The sequence below is a fragment of the Balaenoptera borealis genome (genome assembly GCF_965194805.1).
Source record: "Balaenoptera borealis genome assembly, chromosome: 19".
NCBI lineage: Eukaryota > Metazoa > Chordata > Mammalia > Artiodactyla > Balaenopteridae > Balaenoptera > Balaenoptera borealis.
The window spans coordinates 61264265-61287751 of NC_138878.1; the positions used below are offsets into that span (position 1 = coordinate 61264265).

The 23487-nt window shown below is 52.4% G+C and overlaps 1 protein-coding gene across 5 annotated transcripts in view; it reads right to left on the minus strand.

Annotated features, from left to right (window-relative positions):
* LIG1 (DNA ligase 1) overlaps positions 1-23487 on the minus strand; it is a 39430-nt gene that overhangs the window by 7721 nt on the left and 8222 nt on the right. For 2 of the 5 annotated variants that reach the window (XM_082368583.1, XM_082368584.1), the window contains exons 2-19: positions 21609-21682; positions 19321-19410; positions 16739-16877; positions 15537-15663; positions 13648-13749; positions 12017-12124; positions 10835-10951; positions 10553-10628; positions 9758-9838; positions 9410-9466; positions 8443-8615; positions 5362-5528; positions 4861-4937; positions 3907-3998; positions 3580-3679; positions 2490-2575; positions 1893-2008; positions 782-877 (exon numbers count right to left, since the gene is read on the minus strand). In XM_082368583.1, the coding sequence (XP_082224709.1) occupies positions 782-877; positions 1893-2008; positions 2490-2575; positions 3580-3679; positions 3907-3998; positions 4861-4937; positions 5362-5528; positions 8443-8615; positions 9410-9466; positions 9758-9838; positions 10553-10628; positions 10835-10951; positions 12017-12124; positions 13648-13749; positions 15537-15663; positions 16739-16877; positions 19321-19410; positions 21609-21625 (1821 nt within the window). In that variant the 5' untranslated portion in view covers positions 21626-21682. The remainder of the gene's footprint in view (positions 1-781; positions 878-1892; positions 2009-2489; positions 2576-3579; positions 3680-3906; positions 3999-4860; positions 4938-5361; positions 5529-8442; positions 8616-9409; positions 9467-9757; positions 9839-10552; positions 10629-10834; positions 10952-12016; positions 12125-13647; positions 13750-15536; positions 15664-16738; positions 16878-19320; positions 19411-21608; positions 21683-23487) is intronic. The other 3 variants (XM_082368580.1, XM_082368581.1, XM_082368582.1) reach the window with 3 other exon arrangements.

Consider the following 23487-nt stretch of genomic DNA (forward strand, 5'->3'; position numbering starts at 1 on the left):
TAAGCTGGTTTAAAACAACAGCGCTTGGCATGTAACAGGAACTCCTTTAATGCCTGTGCTGTACTGTGACTTCTGTCCTGCTGCTTTAGGAAAGAACAAATTTCCTAATTAATTAGGGAAGGCAAGAGAATGGCTCTTTGATGGAAGACCCCTAAAAAAGGCCCCAAACCCCTCCCCTTGGGGGCACAGATGCCCCCGGCTCCAGGGCCTTTGAGACCCGGCCCTAGTTAGGCTGTGGGGCCAGTCTGCAGGCTGCCTTCACCCTCATCCCAAACCCTGTCCCTGTCAGAGAGCACGATTCTGGCTTCCCCAGCCTCTGCTGCACTACAGTGGCCATGGCAACCAGTGCTGGACAGGGACCCCCATGCTGGTGGCAGCCGGGGCTGGTAGGAGGTACCCGAAAAGCACTAACTTTCTTTGTGGGAAGGGATAGAAGCTGGAACCCCTTTCCTGTCTGTCTGGAAGCGTGGTGGCTACTTGGAGACCACAGGGGACAGGCATTGGGATGAAATGGAACCAGCCAAGGACAGTTGAGGACAGAGGACCAAGCTGGGTTTGGGAGGACCTTGGTGCTCAGCTGAGCCAGCCCAGGGCCACCCGCCTTCAGATTTGAGAAAAAAATAACACCTGCAGTTGTTCCGTTATTTGCAGCCCAACGCACTCCAGTCTCCTTCCCATCAACCCCTGCTGTGCCGAGCTGGCCTGGCTGGGCCTCAGTTCCCTGCACCCGCAAGTGCAGCCCCTGCCCCCACCTGAGTGAGAGGCAGCAGCAGGTGCCCACCTTGTGGATGCGGCTGATGATATCGGGGTACCTTCCGGTATTGTCCTCCTGATTCCTGCTGAAGATCTTCACCTCTCCGCCTTCCAGAACATGGATCTGCCACAGTGGGGGAGCAGAGAGGGACTCAGGGCTGGGTCCGCCCCCAGGGGCCCCTCCTTTCTCTTCTTGACCCCACATTCATTGGCAGAAAGTTCTAGAAGCTCTGGAGGAAGTACTGGTGCAGAGACCTGAGTGAATCCTCTCCTTGGTTCAAACAGCACCTCCCAGCCCTGTTTGTGGAAGTCCCCGCCACCTCTGCTTCGTCTCCAATCCGTACCCTCCTCCCCCTGCAAAAACAGGCACTTTGCTCTGCGTGTATGTGTGGATCTGTCTGGATGTTGTTACGCCGTAAACATCATTCCGGTTTCTATGATTTTAATTTATTCATTTTACTACGTCTGGGCCACAGTCCTTGAGTAGAACTACATATGTGCCACCTAACACGTATATTATCCCAAGAAATAGTAGTGTGTGTGTATGACATAATATATGAGTTTAAATATATATAATTTTTAAAATCACTGTCACTATGGTAACTCATTTTGTTCATTTTCTTCTCAGCACTGTATTTCAAAGATCCATCTGTGTTGTTAAGCGTCTACTGAATCCACTGTGTGTAGCCTCCTCAAGGCACCACAGGGTGGCGCCCACCAAGCTCGCTTATCCATCCCGAGGTGAGGAACAGGGCGGAGCCGGCCCCAACTCCCCCCAGGACAGAAGAGCCACAACGAGCATCCTTACAGCCCAGGCCGAGGACATCTCCGCCCTGGGAGGCACCTGTTACATTAATACACCCACCAGCAGGGCCCGAGCGCAGCCAACGCTGCTTGAGCTCCCACTGCCGTGGGTCAGGGCTGTGACGATATTATCAAAACTGATTCTCAGAGAAGCCAGTCAGGTGGCTATGATCGCACATTGCCCGGAGATGGGAACTACAGCCCCGAGAGATGCGCACGACCAGACGGGCAGTCGTGGCAGAGGCCGGCCGGCCTGGAACTCAGGTCTGAGGGACCCCACGGCCCTGCTCGACGGCGTGCCCCTTTCTGCAGAAGGGATGTGTCCACCCCCTTACCTGTGCCCTCTGCCCATCGTATTTGTACTCGCAGGTGAAAGCTGCCTCCTCAAAGCGCCTCAGGACCTCGCTGACGCCCCGGGTTGGGTGGGCCAACATTGGTTTCAGGGGGACCCCTGGGGGGGTTGCGATGAGAGTGAGGTCAGGTAGACGGGGTGGGGGGGCACATTAGGGTGACAACCTCAGGGTGACGAAGTGACGGGACCGAGGGAACGCGGGGGCTGAGCCCTGGAGTGCCGCGCAGCCCCCCCTGGCCTCCTGCCTCCCTCTGGACTCTTACGTACAAGAAAACGAGAGTCTGTCTGTCTGCCTGCCTCGCCTTTTGGGGTATCTCTGGTGTGGCAGCTCTAACACAGAAGCGGGAAGTCCGAGCAGAAAAGGACCGGCTTTTGGCACAGGGGACAGGGCTGACTTTGGAGGAGAGGGTCCCGCGGCTCCTGAGACGGTGCTCTCTGAGCAGCGGGCCCTCCCACGGCCGCCCTGGAGGGCAGAAGCCAAGGCCAGGTGGAGGGGGCGGAGCTGGAAGGCGGCCAGCCCAGCGCTGGGGCCCAGGGTGAGGCTGTAGACCGACTCCAGAGGGGCCCGTGGGGCGGGTACCTGGGCTCAGCCTGCAGTGCTCCCGGAGCCGCTCCAGACCGTGCTCCAGCAACACGGGGACGATCCGGTCCAGGTCGGGCACCTCGCTGGGGTGGGGGGCGAGAACAAGGTGGGGCATGTGTTTCTAGAACTCTGCTCTCTGGCTGCGAGATCCAGCTCTGCCTGCCACCTGGTCCCAGGGTCTGCTCCGGCCTGTCCCCGACTCCCCCGTCGCCCTGTCTCTGTCAGAGTCCTCCCTCAGTGTCACTATACATCACTCTGACTCTGTCTCCCTTGAGCCGGGCCCGCCATCGCTCCCCAGTCTGTCATCACGAGAGGAGTGATTCTCTACCTGGGCTACATGTCACAGCCACTCAAGGATGTGTTCGAAAAAGTGTTTCTTCAAGGCCAGGCTCCGCCTGCAAAGATTCTGATTTAACTGGCCTGGGCAAGCCTGAGAGCGACAGTCTGTAGGTGTCCACGCAGGGGCAGAGTTAAGGCTGCCGCCCTGGCCCCAGAGGCTCTGCAGGGCTTGTTTGCCTTGTGTACCCAGCACCCAGGGGGCCTGGCCCAGAGCAGGTGCCCCGCGGGCATTTGTGGAATGGCTCGGTTGCCCTCCTGCCGCTGACACTCCATGTGAGCTGTCACCATCCCGCTGTGGCCAGCGCTGGGTCGGTAGCTAGCCAGGTCCCTCCGTGTGGCTCTCTCTGGAGCCCTCACCATCACTCCGTGACTGTCACGACCCCTCACTGTGCGTCAGTCACCAGCCCCCACCGGGGGCTCTCGCGGCCTTTCCACACGCGCAGTCCTGTCTGGAACTTGGAAACCGCTCGATAGCTCCTCCTCTTTTGTGTGTCAGCGTCCCTCCCTGTCCCCATGTCCCTGACCCTTCACTGCTGGCCGTCTTCCCGGTCTCTGTCGTCCTCCCTGTGCCCAGCACCAGCCTCGTCTGGATCACCACCCAGTGCTCTGTCACTAGCCCTGCGATGGTCACGGATGCTTGCTGGCTGCTGGCCCCTCCCACTTCACCCCTGACCCCTCGGGCCCCGCCCACCACCCCCCTCTGGCTCCCCCCGCCCCTCTCGCTCTGCCCAGGGCCCCTGGAGCTCACCAGAACGTCTGCTTCAGGATCATGCCTTGCTCCTCCAGCCACGTCTTTCTGGCCTCTGCGGTCTTGCCCTTCCCAGCATCCACCACGGCTGGGGGGAATTCTAAGACAAGCCCCAGCAGAAGAGGCTTTGGGATGGGCCCGACCCCGCTCAGCCACCCGAGTCCACAGTGGGTGGTGGTGCCGGGGACAGTGTCCACAGGGGAGAGAAGCCTGGAGTGGCAGCGGGAGGTGGGAACCACGTGTGGGCGTGGGCGTGGACTTCTGACAAGGAGAAGGGCAGCCAGGTTAACTCGAGTGGTGGGCACGGGGCCGGCCATGCGGGCTCACCTTGACCTGGCGGGGTGAGGCTCACGGCCTGGGCGAGGGCTGCCAGCACCGACTGCTCTGCCAGCCCGAGGCGCAGCCGTCCACTCAGGGCCCTGGGGAGACAGCAGGTAACGGGGAGTGGGCTTGTCCGTATCTGTCCGACCCTGCCCTCTACCCCTTGCTCCTCCCTCCTCCGGTCTCCCCCACCTCGACCCTCTCCTCAAAACCAGAGCAACCTCCAGAGCCGGAAGTGACCTGAGATCACACAGCCCCACTTAACAGAGGAGGAAACTGAGGCTGGCCAGTAACCACCGCGACCGCTGGCAGCGCCTGCGGACAGAACTAGGGGTCTTGCAGGCGTCTCCGCCTCTCTCCTCAGCTGCCCTCTGAGAAGCTGGAGCAGCTCGGAGAAGGTGGGGCAGGGCCAGAGCTGGGCCTGGAACTGGAAGGCAGCCTGCCCCAGGGGTGCCAGAGTGTGATGGTCAGGAACCTGTCCCCGCCACATGTGAGCCAGCGACCTCAGGCAGGAAGCTTCACCTCCCTGTGCCTCCATCTCCCCTTCTGTAAACAGGGGTGAGGCTAACGGGGCCCACCTCTAAGAGCTGCAGGGAGGAAGAAAGCACGTGGCATGCGGCAGGGTACCCAAGAAACACTCCAACGACTATGTTGGAGAAATACCTCAAGGATGGCTACCGCTTGGCTACCTTGCTTACCGTCCCCACTCAGGCCAAGGCAGACATGACTAATCAAGCGCGGCACTCTTCACCCACGAGCCCCCACCCTTCTCCAGGCAGTGCTACTGAGAAGAGGAGCCGGCTGTGAAAGGAAACCTATGTTCCCATCCCGCCCCCTCAGGGCCCAGGCTCCTCACTCATGCTGTTCTCATCCAAGGGTGGTCGGGGCACTAGCAGCGATACAGCTGCCAGGCCCTCTCCACCTTCACCTCTCCCCACCCTCACAGGCCCACACACTCACCTGGCGATGAACCGTGCTTCTGAGTGGCGGCAGGCCACAAAGAGGCCTTTGATGACGTCCATCTTCTTGGCTGTGGACTGAAGATATGGGGGAAGGGCAGTCAGTGCCTGGGGTGAAGGGAGGGGAGGGGACCACACCTCCCCGCCATCCATGCTGCCTGGGGAGCTGCCACCCTTGGAATACCTGCCCCCCATCCCCCCCCCCTTGCTCCCCCATCCCACAGCTGCGCGCTCACAGTGTGGTGAAAAGCTCGCTCTCTTCTTGCCTCCCACCCTAGCTTTGCTCAGCACATGTTTATGGAGCTGTGTCCCACGGCCCGCACTAGATCAGGGCTAGACTCTCAGGAAGAGGTTCCCTCGGTCTTGAGAGTGGCAGAAGGAGAGGAAGCTCTGATCCCACAAGCAGGGCCAAGGCGATCCAGCCCTGAACAGGCTAACCAGAGCCTTCTGGGTCCCCAGGGGAAAAGGGTCTGGAGAGGGCGTGAGCCGCCTGCCCACTCACAGCGCTGCCGGCCAGCTGCGCGATGTCCCGGAACTTGGTGAAGACGCCGGCGGCGGTGAGGGCGGGCGGGGGCAGCACGAGCCTCTGGGTGCTGCGGCTGCTCTCGGCCACCAGCCCCACGTCGCCCTTCTCGGCCGCCTCGGCCCGGACCGACTCGAGCTGCCGGCCTTGGGGGGCGGAAAGAGAGGGTGCTGAGGGCAAGGAGAGGTGTGGCCACCAGGCTCCCGGCTCCAGGCGGCCTGGATCATGAACCCGTCTACACCAGAGGGGATGTCTGGGATGGTGTCGTCACTGTGTAGATGGGATTTAAAGCCTTGGGGTAGAATGAGATCACCAGGCGAGCAAGTGTAGGCGGAGAAGGCGGCCAAGGGACCCTCTGCCTGTCCTCTAGTTGCTCATTAACATCCTCCGGCAGAGCCCAATGGGTCTTTGCTCGTTTTCTGTCACCTTATCCTTTTGAAGTCATCAATTTAAATACAATGGAGGTGTTCTGGCCTTACTTATTGTGTAGGCTGGGTCCCACGGGCGCCCCTTGCTGTAAGAGTAGGCGGCTGGACCCCTAGGTTCATAGCAGCACTATTCACAATAGCCAAAACATGGAAACAACCTAAATGTCCATCAACAGATGAATGGATAGAGACGTGGTACATGCATACAATGGAGCGCTACTCAACCATATAAAAAGAATGAAATAATGCCCTTTGCAGCAACGTGGATGCAACTAGAGATTATCATACTGAGTGAAGTCAGACAGAGAAAGACAAATACCATATGATATCACTTATATGTGGAATCTAAAATATGACACAAATGAACTTATCTACGAAACAGAAACGGACTCACAGACACAGAGAACAGACTTGTGGTTGCCAAGGGCAGGGGGTGGGGTAGGGAAGGAGTGGGAGTTTGAGATCAGCAGACGCAAACTATTATATACAGGATGGATAAACAACAAAGTCCTACTGTATAGCACAGGGAACTATATTCAATATCCTGTGATAAACCATAATGGAAAAGAATATGAAAAAGAATGTATATATATTGGGTTGGCCAAAAAGTTTGTTTGGTTAGTGAATACATTGTTCAATAAAATTCTTGGTGAAAATGAAAAAATGTGTCTTGTATTTTTACTTAAAACCGAATGAACTTTTTGGCCAATCCAATATATGTATAACTGAGTCACTTTGCTGTACAGCGGAAATTAACACAACATTGTAAATCAACTATACTGCAATAAAATACATTTTAAAAAGAGCAGGAAGCTGGGAAGGTGGAGGCAAGTTATCACAACAGCTGTGCCCGGCAGTTCTCAACCTATCAGAACCACAGGCCCTTCCCAGGACAGGCATTTTGTGTCACTTCTCTCTACTCCGGAAGAAATGCAGAGATGACACAACTTACCCACACATATCACGTCAGCGCAATGCCCCAACTCACGTACGAAAGAAACAGAGGGAAAGCAATTCACAATGAAACAGCACGCATTTCAATCTCTGGCCACTTCGCCAGAGAGATTTTTTTTTTTTTTTGACAACAACCTACACTTATCTATTCCATAGCATCGCTGATACGCAAAACACAAAGCAGGTTCTGGTGTCTGGATCCACCCCAACTCACTTCCAAAACAATTATATTCCAAAGCTTTATCTGGAAGCCATGAGGCCACACGACCGAGTTGCCAGGCCCCGTGCCTGTAAGTGGTATCGCCTGACCAACTCTCTACACCCCTTGGGCTGGGCAGCCGAGGGGGCCCTGAGGAGACACGTGTGAGCGTGAACACGGAAGGGCGGAAACGGCCTCGGCCCCTCGGTCCCGTCTGGCGGGAGGCCGGGCGGCACTGGCTGCCGCCTACTCTCCAGTCCTCACGATGTAAGAAGAAGAAATCCTTCTTCCTTTGCGCCAGCGTGGTTGGGTTTTGTGTTACTGGCAGAGGGAAGTCTCCTAATGGACACAGTCTGCAGCGGGTCTGGTGCGATGTCAGCACCTAATGAATGTGCCTTGAGTGAACGAGTGGGAGGATTCTGATCTCAGCTCCTCTGGCTCCGACGACCCCATGACTCTCTTCCATTCCCAGTCAATCTTCCTCAGGCACCTTGTCCTCTCACGAAACCCTCAAACCTCTTCTTCCTTAAGCGCTGGTGCTGCCCAAGGTGTGACTCAAAGCCCCGCCCCTCTCCTCCCCAGAGACCCTCTCCCCGGGCGCGAGAACTGGGCAGCACGCAACCAGGTCTCCGAAGCTCAGGGCTCCCAGATCCTGCTCTGTGATCCAGACCTGCTGAGCTTCGTTTCCTCGACTGTCGGGTGGCCCACAGATACAGGCTGGTCCCAAGCTGAATTTAGTAACTTCCCCTGACCCGGCCTGCCCCTCAAGGTGTCCTGTCCTGGTGGTGGGTCCAGCATGATGGATCCTGGGGTATTCTTCTCACCTCCTCCATCCCTGACCCCCTGAGCCCGGCAGTTCCCTCCTGGCCCCCGTCTCTCTCCTCTCCTGCCCTCTGCTCTGCTACCCACAGCTACCCTGGCGTCAGCTCCTCCTCCCCCCGGACGTCTGCCCCCAGTTCCTGCCCGGCCTCCTGGTTTCCGGTCCAGCCTGCACACGGGCCCAGAACCGAGCCTGCCCTTTGCCCGCTCAGGACCTTTCCACAGCTCCCTGACGCCGTCACAATTAACATGGAGCGTTCCAGGCCCTTGGTGGGCAGGAGGCCCCGTCCACATGGCCAGCTTCTCCTAAGCACCGAGGGCTCGGCCCTTGGAGGCTGCCGGCCCCGCCCACACCCTGCTCTTTCCTCATCTCCCCCCACGACTCTGCTGGTCAAAGCCCTGCTACCCCCGCAAGCCCCAGCCCTCAGTCCCGGCCCCCGTCCTGCTCTGGGCCTGCAGTACCTCCTCCCACCCCGACCGGGTCTTGGCGCAGACCTGGTCCTGCTCTCCCCCCGCACCCCGCTCTCTGCCCTCGCTCTCCCCGTCTCTCCACCTTCCCAGTCCCCCTCCATCGTCTCCCAGGTGCTCCCGGCCTCTCCACTCCCTCCCTCGAAGCTCCCCCCGCCACCGCAGGGGCTTCCACCACAGCCCCCTCCTCACCTGTGGCCTGGGCCACCGCCTTGAGGAGGATGCCGTCGCCAATGCCGAGCTCCAGGCCCTGCTGGGGCGGCCCCAGGCGGTTGAGGCTGAGGTAGAGGACGGGGAGGAGGTCAGCAGGTGACAGGGCCGCCACGGAGCGCAGGAGGTTGCTCAGTGTCTCCACCATCCGGAGCCTGGAGGAGGGGACAGGGCGGGGGTGTGTGTGTGACCACCTGGCATTTCAGGACCAAAGTGGGGCGGCGGTGGTGGGATAAAAGGAATCCGGGAACAGAGACGAGGAGAGGGCTCACGACCAGCGCCCGGTGTGTGACCCGAGCCACAGGCACCATCACAGGCTGCTGGGGGGAAAAGGAACTCCATTTGACCGTCATCTATAGAGAAATAACAGCTGATGCGTACCGACTGTTTTCTAGGTGCCAGGCACTGGTGTTAAGCCCTCTGCATTCTCTAACTCCCTGAATTCTCACAGCTCCCCTGAGCTAGATATTATTTGATTTTACAGGCGAAGAAACGGAGGCGTGGAAAGATCGTGTAACTTGCCCAAGGTCACAGAGCTAGTATCAGGCTGAGATGGGGTTCTCGCTACAAACAAGACCTGGATTTCCTCTAACGTCGAGGCACGTCAGCCAGGTGGCAGCTACTTCTGACTACTTAGGCTAGACTCCGTTCCTGCCTCCAGGAGGCGGGGGCTGGTTCCTCATGCCAGGGGTCTGGGCTCACCCTCACATCTTGCTCTGACCAACAAATGAGGCAGAAATGATGGCTGGGCCTCCTGAGCCTGGGCCTCCAGAGGGCCTGCAGCCGCTCTCGTGGCCACGCCCATGGCCTGTGATCTCGTGTGTCAGGGTGAAGGTGAGAGAGGAGAGGTTAAAAGGATTAAGCAGCTGGAGGCACAGACGCTGCCAGAGAGATAGAGCCGGAAGGGCCTTCACCCAGCGGCCCCGGCCAGGCTGGCCTGGTTAATTACCGCGCGGAAACCTCTTCGATCTTCTCAAACGTCCGGGCCACAGCCAGGTAAGGGACTCTGCGGGAGGAAAAGAGAAAACAAGCGCTGTGCGCACACCCATGTCGCCCCTCCAGCCACCTTCCTCCCCACGCCTCCCTGGGGACAGCCTTGCGAAATCCCCAGAGGCACGCAACCCCGCCCAGCCACTGCCTGGGGCTCTCTCTCTGTCCCCTTCAGAGCTGCGGATGGTCTCCCCAAAACACAGAGGGGAGAGATCTGCCAGTTTTCTCCCACTGAAGCCTCCGGAGACAGGGCCGCCCGCAGTGCCAGGGACTGGAGAAGGACAGTCTGCGGAGGGCCAAGCCTCACCTCTGGCCCACCTTCCAGCAAGCATCTTCGACGGGATGGTAGTTGTTCTTGGCAGGATTGTAGCTGGATGGGTCCAGGTGTCTGTGGAGGGAAAAGGGAGACTGTAGGGTAGATGCCTGGGTCGAAGGGAAGTCACTTTTCCAGCTAATATTTATTGAGCACCTACTAAGTGCCATTCCTCCAGCTAATATTTATTGAGCGCCTATTCCAGGCACAAGGGCACAGAAGTGAATGAAAACAAGTTTGCTAACCTGGAGCTCACATTCCAGAGGGAGAGTCAAGGGGAAAAAACAAACAAAAAAGCGTAAGTGGACCCAGGTTTCAGGCCTGGCCCTACCCCCGCCTCCCTGTGTGACCCAGGGAAGATGACCTAACTTCTCTGGGCTACTAGTCTCAATGTCTGTGCAATGGCTAAAATACCTGCTTCCTCCGCAGGACTACTGCAGAGATGAAGTAAAAAGGCGTAACAGAAACCTTTAGCACCGGATGTGACACATAGTAGACGTCCAAGAACAGGAGCCGACCGTTCCCTACAGGGCAGTCACGTGCTGAAATGGGGCCATTTAATCTCACTAATCAGGTCTCAACTGGGGTACAAAATTGCCATTAAGAATCCCCCCAACATTTTTATTAGAATAATTAAACCCTAATCACAAAATTTTAAGGCTGAAAGAATGTTTGGTGACTACCGGTCTCATTTTCGGAGGCCTACCTACAATCAGATCAGAGAGATCTTGGACTCACTGCCTTATTCTGTTTAATCCGCTGTCATCTCTACAATAGATCCTGACTCACCCCTTGGTCTCCTCCTTTCTCAGAGCGCTGGGTCCCTCTTCTTTCGCTTCTTTTTTGATTGCTGGCTTCCGGGGAGCTGGGAATGAAGCAGGGAAATGGTGGGTCCTTTCTCCTTCTGACAGCCCCTGCCTGCCAACCACTCTCCAGCCAGCATTGCGAGAGGCGAGTTAGACTTTCTAACCAAGTTAGACTTTCTAACCCACGGGAAGGCCGCACTCTCTGGAGAAAGATCCACCCGCCTCTCCCCGGTGCAACCCTGCAAGGTGAGGGGGAGAAACTCACAGAAGAAACTGTTGAGCGTCTTGGGAGCTTTGGGGGGAGGCTTAGCCTGGTCGTCCTCCTGTGGTCCCTGCTTCACGGCCACCTTGGGCTCTGAAACGCTTTCTGTTGGGGGCTTTGCTTTGAAAGCGAGAGAGGTCAGATGGTGATGCAAACTATTTTGACTATTTTTTTTAACCTCAAGGTCATTCTGACCCTGAAGATGGAAGACATAATCAATTCTGCCCTTTTCCTTTCCATAGTTTCATTTTGGAGCCTCTCAGGCCTGATGCTTCAGGACTAACTAGTGGAATTCTAGCATTTGGCCTGAGATTGGAGACTCATGGATGGTGGGGAAAAAAATCTCGGTACGATAAGAAAATATTCCCACTTCTGCAGGTGCAGAAAATCAGATACGATCCTGCATCCTAAAAATATCCCCACAGCGTTCTTTCTGCCACGGGAGTCTTCTGGACACCTCACTGCAGGAGCTGCCCTATGGCCCGGGAGGGTAACTTTAACCTCTTAAAATCTTGTTAACTCCCCCGGTTACCTAACTTAAAAAAATTATTGCTCAGGACTTCCCTGCTGGTCCAGTGGTTAGGATTCTGCACTTCCACCGCAGGAGCAGGTTCGATCCCTGGTTGGGGAACTAAGATCCCACATGCCGTGTGGTGTGGCCAAAAAAAATTTTTTTAATTAAAAAAATTTTAAATTATTGCTCAATTAATAACATACAGTGCCTACAATTTCTGAAAGATATTTTGTTGGAGGATGACTGGCTCTTTTTTTCCTCACATGCACGGAGGAAAAATAACAATAAAAATAGTAATAGCGGACTTCCCTGGTGGTCCAGTGGTTAAGACTCCACACTCCCAACTCAGGGGGCCCGGGTTCGATCCCTGGTCAGGGAACTAGATCCTGCATGATGCAACTAAAAGATCCTGCACTCGGCAATGAAGATCCTGCATGCCACAACTAAGACCCAGCGCAGCCAAATAAATAAATAAATATTTTTAAAAAATAATAATAATAGCAATAGAACCTATAATTTCCCCTAGAATTTGCATTTAGACAACACATTGGAGAATCTTACTTAAGTCTTATCTTATCTGAGCCTTATTTAAATTAACTGTCCTCCAAAGACATCTGACCCCCAAAACCAGAGAGATGGGGCTTCAGGGAGGAAGAGGACCAGAAACTCACTGGAGGTCTTCAGGGGCTCAGGGGGTGACCTGGGCTGGTCCCCTTCTTCTGCTTCCTTCTTCTTGCCCCCTTCAGGCTCTGTGAGGCTTTCTGTTGGTGTCTCTAATTCTGAGGACCGATAAAAAAAAAGCCAGGTGGCAAAAAGTCACTATGACCGCCCCCCACAAAGGGCATTTCGATTCCCAAGACACTCTGCCCCCGTTTTTCCTTTGCTGTGCTGACTGAACATCTGTGAAGTGACGGGAGGCGTGAGAGCCCGCTCCTGGTCAGTCCTGAACCAGGCAGGGACCTCGAGGGAAACCAACCCCGATGCTCACCTGGACAGCTAAGAAACAGAGAGGGCCAGTCTTTTCTTATAAACCATTATTTTAGAATTTTTCACTGCAAAATAGAACTGGAAAGGGTTCAAAATGCCAACAGTAACTTGTTAGAGATAAAAATAAAGGTGTTTTTTTTTAAGCTGACTGGAAAAACAAAATCAAAAACCCCACCTCCAGGGTAATAATAAAAACTGCATCAACTAACTTGGGAAAAATCTGCCTCAGTAAAAAGAAGCCCCACCTCACCCCCCAAAATCCCCAGACACAGACAATGGCTAAAACTGCATGATTTATAGTAAAATTTGTTACTAAAAATTGTCAACTGGAAATCAAATCTCCACCAAACTCAGATCTTCCCTGGGAAAGATAAACCTAATAAGGACCTTTTATTAAACAAACAAATTTGACAGTGGCAAAGGCTACAATTATTATAATCTCGTACAAGCCCCAAATGATCAATGGATCAGGTCTTTATGGTTGTGTTTCCCACGGAGGGCATTTTACATTTTCAAGGGAAATTGGTGACATCTGCTGGACACCGTATGACCTACTAGCTCAGGGTATTTTACTTGTCAGTATTAGATCACATTCTTGGCAATTCCTGACGTTAGCTTTCTGCAAGGCTGGGTACTCACTGGTGGCATGATAAAAACCAAGTACTGCACAAAAATCAACAAGGAAAGTGGCAGTGTTCAACTGGATTCCAAAGTCTGAGCAATTGTGCAGTGCCCAGCAGACATCACAATTAGTAACTAATTATGATTATTTAACAGTGAAATAAAATATTATTTTTCCTTTCAACGTTATATGTATTATTTTCTCAAACGCCCAAGTTGCTAGAACATAAATAAATAGTTGTTCAGACATAACAACTTAACAAACCAAACAGTAAAGGTATTGGCCTTGAGGCACCGTGAAAAAGTTACTAAGGCACCATGGGCCCTGGAAGTTTGCGAACCTCTCTGCTTTCTGGTAAGATTTACAACAAAAAACAAAACATTTAGAGGAAAATATATTCCATATGAGAAACATAGAAATAGAAGAGAAAAATGAGAAACTGTATATGAATTCATACTGAATTAAGATGGCCAAACGAATGTATTCCAGAATGTTTTCATGACAAAATTCCCCAGGTGGGGCTGTGGGATTCTGACGGACTCGTGTGGGTTCTTGGACAGAGGTGTCAAATCAGTGGGGTCCTCACACCCTGCGCTCTCAGACAGGCCCCCGCCCCTCCGATCACACTCACACACACACACACACACACACACACACAGAGTCAGTCCCCACCCCCCAACCCCAGGGCCTCACCTTCTTCCTCCTCCTCCTTCTTCTTCTTGGCTCCCCCGTCCTCGTCCTTGCCCTGCTCTTGCAGGACATCCTGAAATGTCCGTTTGGAAAGCTGCTTCCGGGCTGGGAAGGCAAAGGGCTCAGTGTGGCCTCCTTGCCGGCCTGCCTGCCCCACGCCAGTGAGCTCAGACCCCGCGATGATGGGGCCCTGAGAAGGCTCTGGGCCCCTGCCCTCCTCCGCCTGCCCACAGCCACGGCTCCTGTGCAGGCCTCTGCTGCTTCCTGGCTGTGTGACCCCGAGCAGGTTCCTTAATCTTAGGAGCTAGCAGCCACCCTCCTCTCTGCCTCACCTCTCGCCACACACTATCCTCAAACCCTCCCTGCTCCCCAAATCGCATCTTATTGCCCAGAGACACCGAGGTGTATGGGATTCCCCCACGTGCCGTGCTGTTCCCGCCTCGAGGCCTTTGCACGGGCTGTCTTGGCTGCAACACTTTCCAACCGCCCTTTCTCAGCACAGCCAACCCTAACCCATCTTCCAAGACTCAGGCCAGATGGCACCTCCTCTGGGCCACCTCAATCCGGAGCTCCCCTCGCGTCCGGCGTTACCACTATTTTTCCTTATACTGGCACCATCAGTGGAAATATACAGCGAGCCACGTACATCATCTTTAACTTTCTAGTGGCTACACTGAGAAAAGGAAAAACCAGGAGAACTGTTTGAATAATATCGTTTACTTAACCCGATAAATCCAAAATATGATGATTCCAACATGTTTTGAATATTAAAAGAAATGAGTAACATTCTTTTTTCTATGCTAAGTCTTCAAAATCCGATGCACTTACAAGCACATCTCAATTGGACACTAAATTTTCATCAGAAATACTCGATGTGTCTAGATTTCATGGAATTTACCGTTGACAAAGTAGCTTCAAATATCCAAGTTGATCAAATTATGGCAAGGCTTCAATAATTGAAACTAGAGTCAGCTTTCCAATTCAAATTGAATTAAAGTAGCATTAAAAATTCAGTTCCTCTACTGTACAGCACAGGGAACTCTACTCAATACTCTGTAATGACCTACGCAGGAAAAGAGTCTAAAAACGAGTGAATATACGTATATGTATAACTGACTCACTTTGCTGTACAGCAGAAACTAACAATACTGTAAATCAATTATACTCCAATAAGAATTTTAAAAAAAAATTTAGTTCCTCAATCACCATGGTTCAGGGTCTCAGCAGGCCGTATCACCCTGCGTCATGTGGGGGTCTCTCCCCTGTCCCTCCCCTGTGCAAAAATCTTCCCAACCCCCCTGGGGACAGAGGCGCCACTCCTCAGGCGGGCTTTCCAAGGACCTTCGCTAGCCTCATTGCTCGTTGCACCCAACCCCGCGCTCTGAGCACCAACACACCTAGCCATCAGCGCCCCCAAGGCCTTTTCCACTCACACGCCCCCAGCCTAGAACCCTCTCCCCTCCTCAGTCCCTGCTCACTCCTCTTCTGTCCCTCAGGGCTCAGCTTGGTTGAGCTCTCTTCTAGAAGTCTCCCTCGAGTCAGGGGCCCTCCCCTGGGCTCCCACAGTGAGCTGTGTGGCCTCCAGCACTGCACACAGCGCAGTGACAATAGCCGACATTTACTGAGCGCTTGCTGCAGGCTGGGCCCAGTTCCAAGCCCTTACACGTATTCACTTTTAATCCTCCCAGCATCTCTGGGTGGGAGGTACTGTAATTATCATTCGTTTTACAGGATAAAGCCCAGAGAAGGGAAGTCATTTGCCCAAGGTCACACAGCCAGTGGATTAACCACAACGCTAAGATCGGAGCTGTCACGAGGATGGCTGAATGATGCGGAAATCCAAGTGCGGACAAAGACAGGCAACTGAGAGGGCGAGGCCAGGGGGTCCTTACCCGTGCGACGCTTCGGGATCCCTGATGGGGAGACGGCCGTGGGAGAGGTGCTGGGGTGGGAAGGGCTGCTCTCAGGCGGTGTGCCAGGACTGGGAGGGGAGACTTGTGGGGAATCTGGAGCAGGCTTCTGGAAGGGGAGGGAAAGAGCAATTCCTGAGTGAGAGAAGGGAGGGAGCACCCAGCTATGTCATTTTCCAAACACTTGAGAGTACAGAGGGACTCAGCCCCGCTTAGGCCTCATCCCTTCTTACCTGGGCCATCCCTCCAACATCCTGCATAGTTTCATGGTCCCAGACTGTCCCTATCATGGACCCCAATAAAAATTCTTTTTTTTCTCAAGTAACAGAATCTTTGATTTTTAGCTAGGCATAATACAGCCCAACTAAAAACTATACTTCCCAGGATCCCTTGCAGCTAGGTGTGCTCAGGAGTCCGAGGACTACACTTCCCAGGGTCCCATGGTTCAAATAACATTCACCTAAAGGGAAGTGGAGTGCCCTGCTCTTCCCACTGGCTCCATGTGGGCATTTACTTGGACAAGGGCACCTAGGGATGGCAAGCAACAGTATAGAAGCACCCTGGGGCAGAGTTAGCTGAGGAAAAGATGAAGATGACAAGGAAGAAGCGGCTTCTGAGGGGCCTTGGAGGCTCTGTAAGGACCAGCTTTGGCCTGAGCTGGCAGCGCCAGGGGGTTTCAGCAGGGGGGGAGACAGGATCTCACTTCACCATCGACAGACTGAGAAATGCTGCACTTCAGACGTTACCCTCAAAGCAGCCAACAGGCATGAAATGACTTAATGAGAGGAGCAAGTGAGCCGATGCATTTGAAGATGGAAAGCCCTCCCGCAACAGGAGAGACTGGACGGATTTCCGAGCCCTTCCTCTGTAGCAGGCGTTCTTCTCCGATCCGTACGTGAACAGACTCGCTGCACCTTCACGGCCACCCTACGAGGCGAGGGCCACCTATAGGGAGCTGCTCGTTCCAGCTGAGGCTGCCCAGGCGTCCCAGGCCAGGGAGCCGAGCCCAGCCCCAGGGCAGAGGCGGGGTTAGGAGCACAGAAACCAGGGCGGACCACTCAACTCCTCCACCCCCTGGGGCAGCATCTCCAGAATTCTCCTGAGCAGCCACTGCACTCAGCTCCAAAGGCCAATGGGAATGATGGTTTCTTCTGGTAAACGTGGGCAGGCTGCTGGGGCCCTACCTGGCTTTTGGGGGGCTTGGGGGCTTCCTCCTCCTCCTCCTCCCCTTCGCTGCCCAGGACCCGGGCCGCCTTCCTCCCTGGCCTCTTCACTGGAGAGTCGCCCTCAGGTTCCACTCTATTCCGCTCCTTCAGCGCCACCCTGGAGGATGAGAAAATGGAGGTGTTTTTCCAGCAGATAGAGTGGGGACACTACTCCCAAATTCTCCAGCCCCTTCATTATGTTTCATTCCCTTGCCTTTCAAGCATGCAATGAACATTTTCTAGGGGCCTCCTCAGCATATACTCTTAATCACCCATCCACCCATCCCGCTCTCTGGAGGCCTCCTGTGTGCCCACCCTGTGATGGGTGAAGCTGAGGAGCACGTGAAGTCCCTACTGAGGGCGGAGACTGGCCTCCAACATCCCTTTGGAGACGCTCTTTCAGTCATATAAGCCCCTGAGTCCCCTAGGTACGGACTACATTTCCCAGCCTCCCCTGCAGCCAGGTATGGCCATGTGATGAGTTCTGGCCAATAGGATGTTGACGCCTGCAACCTGCTCCTGACTGCTTGTCCTCACTGCTCTCTTATCCCTAGAACTTTGACTTGCTGACCCCCTTTGACAATGCAGATGAGGGCAGGACGGAGCAGAGAGAGAGGGAGAGAAAGAACCTGGGTCCCAGGACCACCAAGTGGTACAGAGTCGCCTAGCTGCCCCAAACTGCTTAAACAGCTCAGAACCTTTCAAGTGAGAAAGAGGCAATTTTAACTTTAACCAAGTCACTATGACTTTGGTTACTGGTAAAGCAGCCCAACGACTCCCCTGACACCAGCTGAGGCACTCCCAGTCTGGTGACGAGCACAGACACAGCCATCAAAATACAGCCAATATGCTTGCTGATGGAGGTCACTTACGCGGCTGAGAACACAGCTGATTCCTACCGGTTTCTGCACTCACAGAGCTCGCGGTCTGGACAAAGACCAAGATACACACAAACACCTCCCTACTCAGGTCAGTGACGGCACGGTCTTGTCACGGAACATTAAAGGGAATAAAGTGAGTTTAGATGAAGTGCACGGCTCTAAGACATTTTTTTGTGGGGAGAGAAAGCAGACTGTCAAATCTGTGAGAGGAGTTGCTGTTGATTTTATTCACTGCTAAACCCACAGGGTCTAGGTGCCCGGCACATAGTAGATTCTCAGTAGATATTTGTTGACTAAATGAATCTATACAGTATGATTCCATGAATGTAAAAGATACATGAATGTTTGCCCATATGTACCTGCAACTTGCATACAGAATAATTCTGCTTTTCCTATTTAAAAATAAATTAAAGATGTGTATTACTATCTGCTGTATGTCAGGCATGTGCCAGCTACTTGAGATATAACAGTGACCAAAATGAGAACCCCTGCCATCCAATATATAAGTGTGAGAAACACTTATTCATTCAACAATTATCTATTGAGCACCTACGATGTGTCATAACTAACTGTATTAGGCGCACGTATGTTTTTATGCATAGAAAAAAGGTATGGAAGGATATACCTCAAATTGGTAATAGTAGTTTCTCTGGAGAGTAAACAGTGGAAGCACTTCAAATTTTTATTTACCTACTTCTGAGTTGATGTATTAATAATTACCACGTGTAATTCCACACGTGGGTATCTATGCTAGAAAAAAAAATCTGCACGTGTGCCCAAGAAGTCACACATACAGACTAAATTGCAGCATGGATTGTTTCAGCTAAAAAGTGGAAACAACCTAAATATCCATCGGTAGGGGAATGTTAAATAATTTCTACAGTACATCCATAAAATGGAACACAAAGCAGAGGGTAAAAGGGATCCGATGGTCCTTTGTGTTCAGGAGTAGAAAAAATCTCTAAGTCTTACTGTCACTGAAGAAAGCAAGTTCAGGAACCATATACACAGTATGATCTCTATTTTCCAAGACATTAAAACATGTCACAGAAAATAAAACCACATACAATAAGTGTGTATATATAGCAGTGCAAACACGAAAGGGGCGGATCTAAAAGTCGAGAGTGTTGATAAATTATGACCTGATTCTTACCACTTACTGAGCGTCTTTTATGAACCAGGCACTGTTCTATAAGTTGTTAGTGTGTTAATGCATCAAATCCACACAGAAAGCCTGATATAGATCATGATACCCTGCTACCCGTGAGGAAACTGGGGTACAGGAAGTGAAATTACTTGCCCAGGCTCCCAGACTGGGGATGTGAGCTAAATCTACCCTGAGTGTATGCTTTGGAAAGCTGACCGGTCCAGGGGCAGGGTCTTCCCGAGAATCTGTGACAAGGACACTGGAGGAAAGAACACTGTTCTCTTCTATTTAGATGCGGCCAGTGGCAGGGTCTCTGCCTCGTGGAGTCTGCTCCAGAATGAAGTCAAGACACTGGGACAGAGCCCTGAAGACAACTCTGAGGCCCTGGATCCAGCTGTGCCTGAAGCTGACCCTACCTTTGGCTTCCCCAGTTACTGGAGTCAAAACTTTCCCTGTGGGGCCCTGAGATATTCTGAGCCAGGTCCTGACTGATAAAAGGAACAGATTCAGCACATCCCAGCCCCAGAACATACTTTGGAGGGGACTCTGTTTCTCTGGTGCTGTTGGATATCTCCTTCTCTGGCTTCTTCACTTTGCCCTCTTTCGTGGGCTGGAAAAATGACCTGGAGGAGCAGAGGGGGGGGGGGGAAAGGGAATGATAACAGAACCAATAACCCCTCTAACACACACCACATTCCACAGCTTCCGATGCCCGTCCCCATCCCAGGACGCAACAGAAGACTTCAAACAACCCCCTTAGACCAATAAGGAAAACTGAGGCTTATCAGATGGAGGAGGCAACGCCCTGCTTATTTTTCTGCCCCAACTCGCCACTCACCTGAGAGACAGCACACATCCCGATTTCCATTCCACAGGGATTAACTATGCACTTACTATGTGCCAAGGCCTGTCCTTGGAAGCTAGGGGCAGGGCAATGACCCAGACACATATGCCCCTGCCCTGGAGGGGCTGACACTCTAGTGGGGTGGGCAGACATTAGCAAGCAGCTAAATATAAAACGTCCAAAGGCGTTACGTGCTCTGAAAAAGATAAAGGTGCCCTCCCCTCTACCTGAGCCTGGCTAGGCTGAGTGGCTTGCCCCAGACAGCAGAGTACTGAGAGGGGAAAAACAGGGGTTTGATGGCGCAGGGACCTGGCCAGGCGAGGAAGGTTAGCATTGCCTACGATGTCTTGGGGACGTCGTGCACCCCCAATATGAGGCAATGAGAGGGCACCTCATCTCAGTGCCCAAAACCCCAGGCTAATTATGAGAGTATCGGACAAACCAAACCGGGGGTAAGGCTACAGGTGTCATGACAAAGAAAGCCTGAGAAACTGTCACCCAGAGGAGGCATGACAGCTAAATGCAACATGGCTCCAAATCAGATCCTGGAACAGAAAAGAACATTAACAGATAAACTGGTGAAATGCAAATGAAGTCTGGAGCTTAGTTAACAGGAGTGTATCGCTGTTGGTTCCTTATTGTGACCAATGGACCACAGTGATGTAAAGTGTCAACAATGGAAACCGGGTGAAGGGTATACAGGGACTCTCTGTACTATCTTTACAACTTCTTGGTACGTCTAAAATAATTCCAAAATTAAAAGTTTACTTAATCTTTAAAAAATAAAATAGGGACTTCCCTGATGGTCCAGTGGTTAACATTCTGTACTCCCAATGCAGGGGGCATGGGTTTGATCCCTGGTCAGGGAACTAAGATCCCACATGCCACGCGGCACGGCCAAAAAAGGAAAAAATAAAAAAATAAAATAAAGCAAGGTGACAGAAAGCAATCAAAAGTGCTATCATTCCAGGAGAGACTGTCCCCAGATTTCTCATCACCTGAGAAAAATGCAGCCTGGGATCTGTGTAAGCCACCAACTCCCAGGTCTCTGGGGGTGGCATCCAGGTCTGGATCTGTCGAGAATCCATCCCCTCCTTCTGGGAATAGCCCTCCACGTTCCTCTTGTGATGCCCGTTCCCCCGCATTCTCTCAGCCCCTATGGTTCGCGTGGGTCTGCGCTTTCACCCACAACCAGGGCACAGGCCCCGGGCCTGGCCACTCAAGGCCCTGCATCCCTGGGGCTACGACAGTGGCTGGTTCAGGGACCGGCATGCGGCCCAAGGTGGGCCAATGAAACTTAACTCTAGATATTGTTGTGACAGCTGGGAGAGACACCACCTCTTTCCACCGGGATTGCTGACTCTAGGGTACTAAAAGCCTAAGGAAGACAGCCTGCCAGAGTGATACAACATCCAAGAAAGCAGAGCTGAGCGATGGAGACAGAGTCCCAGTGAGAAAGTCTGGACAACTGGATCTGACTATTAAAGCCAAGTTTCCACTACACAAGCCAAAGAATTCCTTTTCTGTTTCTCCTGAAGCCAGCCTGACTGAGTACCGGGTTCCTCAAGCCGGGCATTACCGGCATTTCAGGCCAGATCACTCTTCGTTGCGGAGGGCTATCCAGGGCATTGTAGGGTGTTTAGCAGCCTGCCTGGCCTTTATCCACTAGATACTAGTGGGAAATTCCCTCTCCCCCCAGGTGGTGACAACCAAAAATGTCTGTGGTTCCCTGGGGGACAAAACTGCCCCTGATTGAGAACCAGGGGTCAGGGTCTCTGAACCTTGCAACTAAAAATTTTGGTTACTACACTACCCATTTTTCCGATCCCCTTTCCCACTTTCCGTACTGTTCAACTCCTGGAAATCCCTACATGAAGACTAACCTGAGTTCTTCTAAGGTAAGGCGCAGAGTCAGAGAGGGGAGCAGAGAACTTGGAGGATGTAAGCGGGTGGCAGGGGTGTGGGGAGAGTACTTACATAATACTTCGCTGCATGATGGCGTCAGAATCCTCCCCTCCCCTCTCCTCCTCCTCTTCTCCAATGGGCAGCTCCTGAAGTAGACATCCAAATACTTGGTGAGGATACTGATTGTGCAGAGATCAAAACAGAAACTTTCACACATTGAGGTCTGGGGAAATCACCCTGAAATCTACATCACCCGACTTGAACTTTACACTCGCTGAACAGCCCATGATATGGCCTGTCAAACGTACAATGTGCAGCTGCTTTAACCAACTAAAGAAGAGAATGCATTTACCAGAAATAAAGAACGTCCACTCCGAAGATAGGCATAAATGTCTCCCTTCCTATGACAGCCGGGCTAGTAGCCCTTCAAAGACAAGGTTCCCTTCCCAGGTGCCACGGCCATACTGACTCACTGTGTCTGCATGCTAATCTTTTTTTTTCCTCTTTTTGAAACCTTGAAGGAATGTACTCCCGGTCGTGTTTGATGTACGTGCTTTGTTCCAACAAGATATAAAACTGTGCTGAAAACCATGCTTCTCTGGAGCAGTTCCTCAGAACTGAGAGGCCGTCTCCTGAACTACAGTCCTCCGTTTGGCTTGAATAAAACTCTTTTTTTTCTATTCCCATTACGGATCGTTTCTCAATTATTTACGTTGACACTTCTTTTCAGAAAGAAAAAACCCCCACAAAATCAGAAACACGAGTTTCCCCATCAAGAAGAAACTCCCGTTTCTACAGACCAAAATGATTTGCTGGTGAGATTTATTAGTGAAGAAAAGGGGTCTGAGTCAGAGAACAAGGCGCTTCCTTTACAGTAGGGAGGCTGCTTTTTGTCTAATACAATGACACACTGAAGACCAAGAGGTTTTGTTCAGTTGGGTTTTTTTTTTTGCTAAGTTTTCAGGTTAGTGAAAAAATTTTTTGCAGTGATTATATAATATCCTAAAATGGCTGTGAGACATGGCAGTTCATTAAATCATACCCACAGGGCTAAATAAATCAGCCGTTAAGCAGTTTCTAAGGTATATTGTTAACCAAAACAAAGGGCAGACCTTCGTGGGGGGCACACCAATCTCAAAAGGGTGTGGACTGGATGATTCCATTTACATGACACTCTGCAAAGGACAAAACTCACACGGAGATGAGCAATTGCCAGGGGGTGGGGCGATGAAGGGGTAGGTAGCACAGGGAGCTCCTCTGGGGAGATGGCACAGTTCTGTACCTCACTTGTGGTGGTGCGTCCACAGATCTCCGCATGGGATCAAACTGCACAGACATAGACAGTCACACACACACAGGAGCGCATGTAAAAACTGAACAAGGGCTAGAATCCAGCTAACAGCACTGTCCAAGGCTAATTTCCTGGTTTTAATACTGGATTACACTAATATAAGGCTTCCCCGATGGTGCAGTGGTTAAGAATCTGCCTGCCAATGCAGGGGACACGGGTTCGAGCCCTGGTCCGGGAAGATCCCACATGTCGCGGAGCAACTAAGCCCGTGCATCACAACTACTGAGCTCACGTGCCACAAGTACTGAAGCCCGTGCGCCTAGAGCCCGTGCTGCACAACAAGAGAAGCCACCACAATGAGAAGCCTGCGCACCGCAACGAAGAGTAGCCCCCGCTCGCTACTAGAGAAAGCCCGCGTGCAGCAACGAAGACCCAATGCAGCCAAAAATAAAATTAAAAATAAATTAAAAAAAAAAAAAAAGATGTCATCTCTGGGGGAAGATGGGTGTACTATTTTTACAACTTCCTGTGAGCCTCTAATTATTTCAAAATAAAAAGTAAAAAACAAAACAGAATGAAGGCACTATTACTGCTATAGAAAGAAGGCCTAGATCTAGTAAGTAACATTTTAACTAATAACAATAAATAACAAAGGAGGCA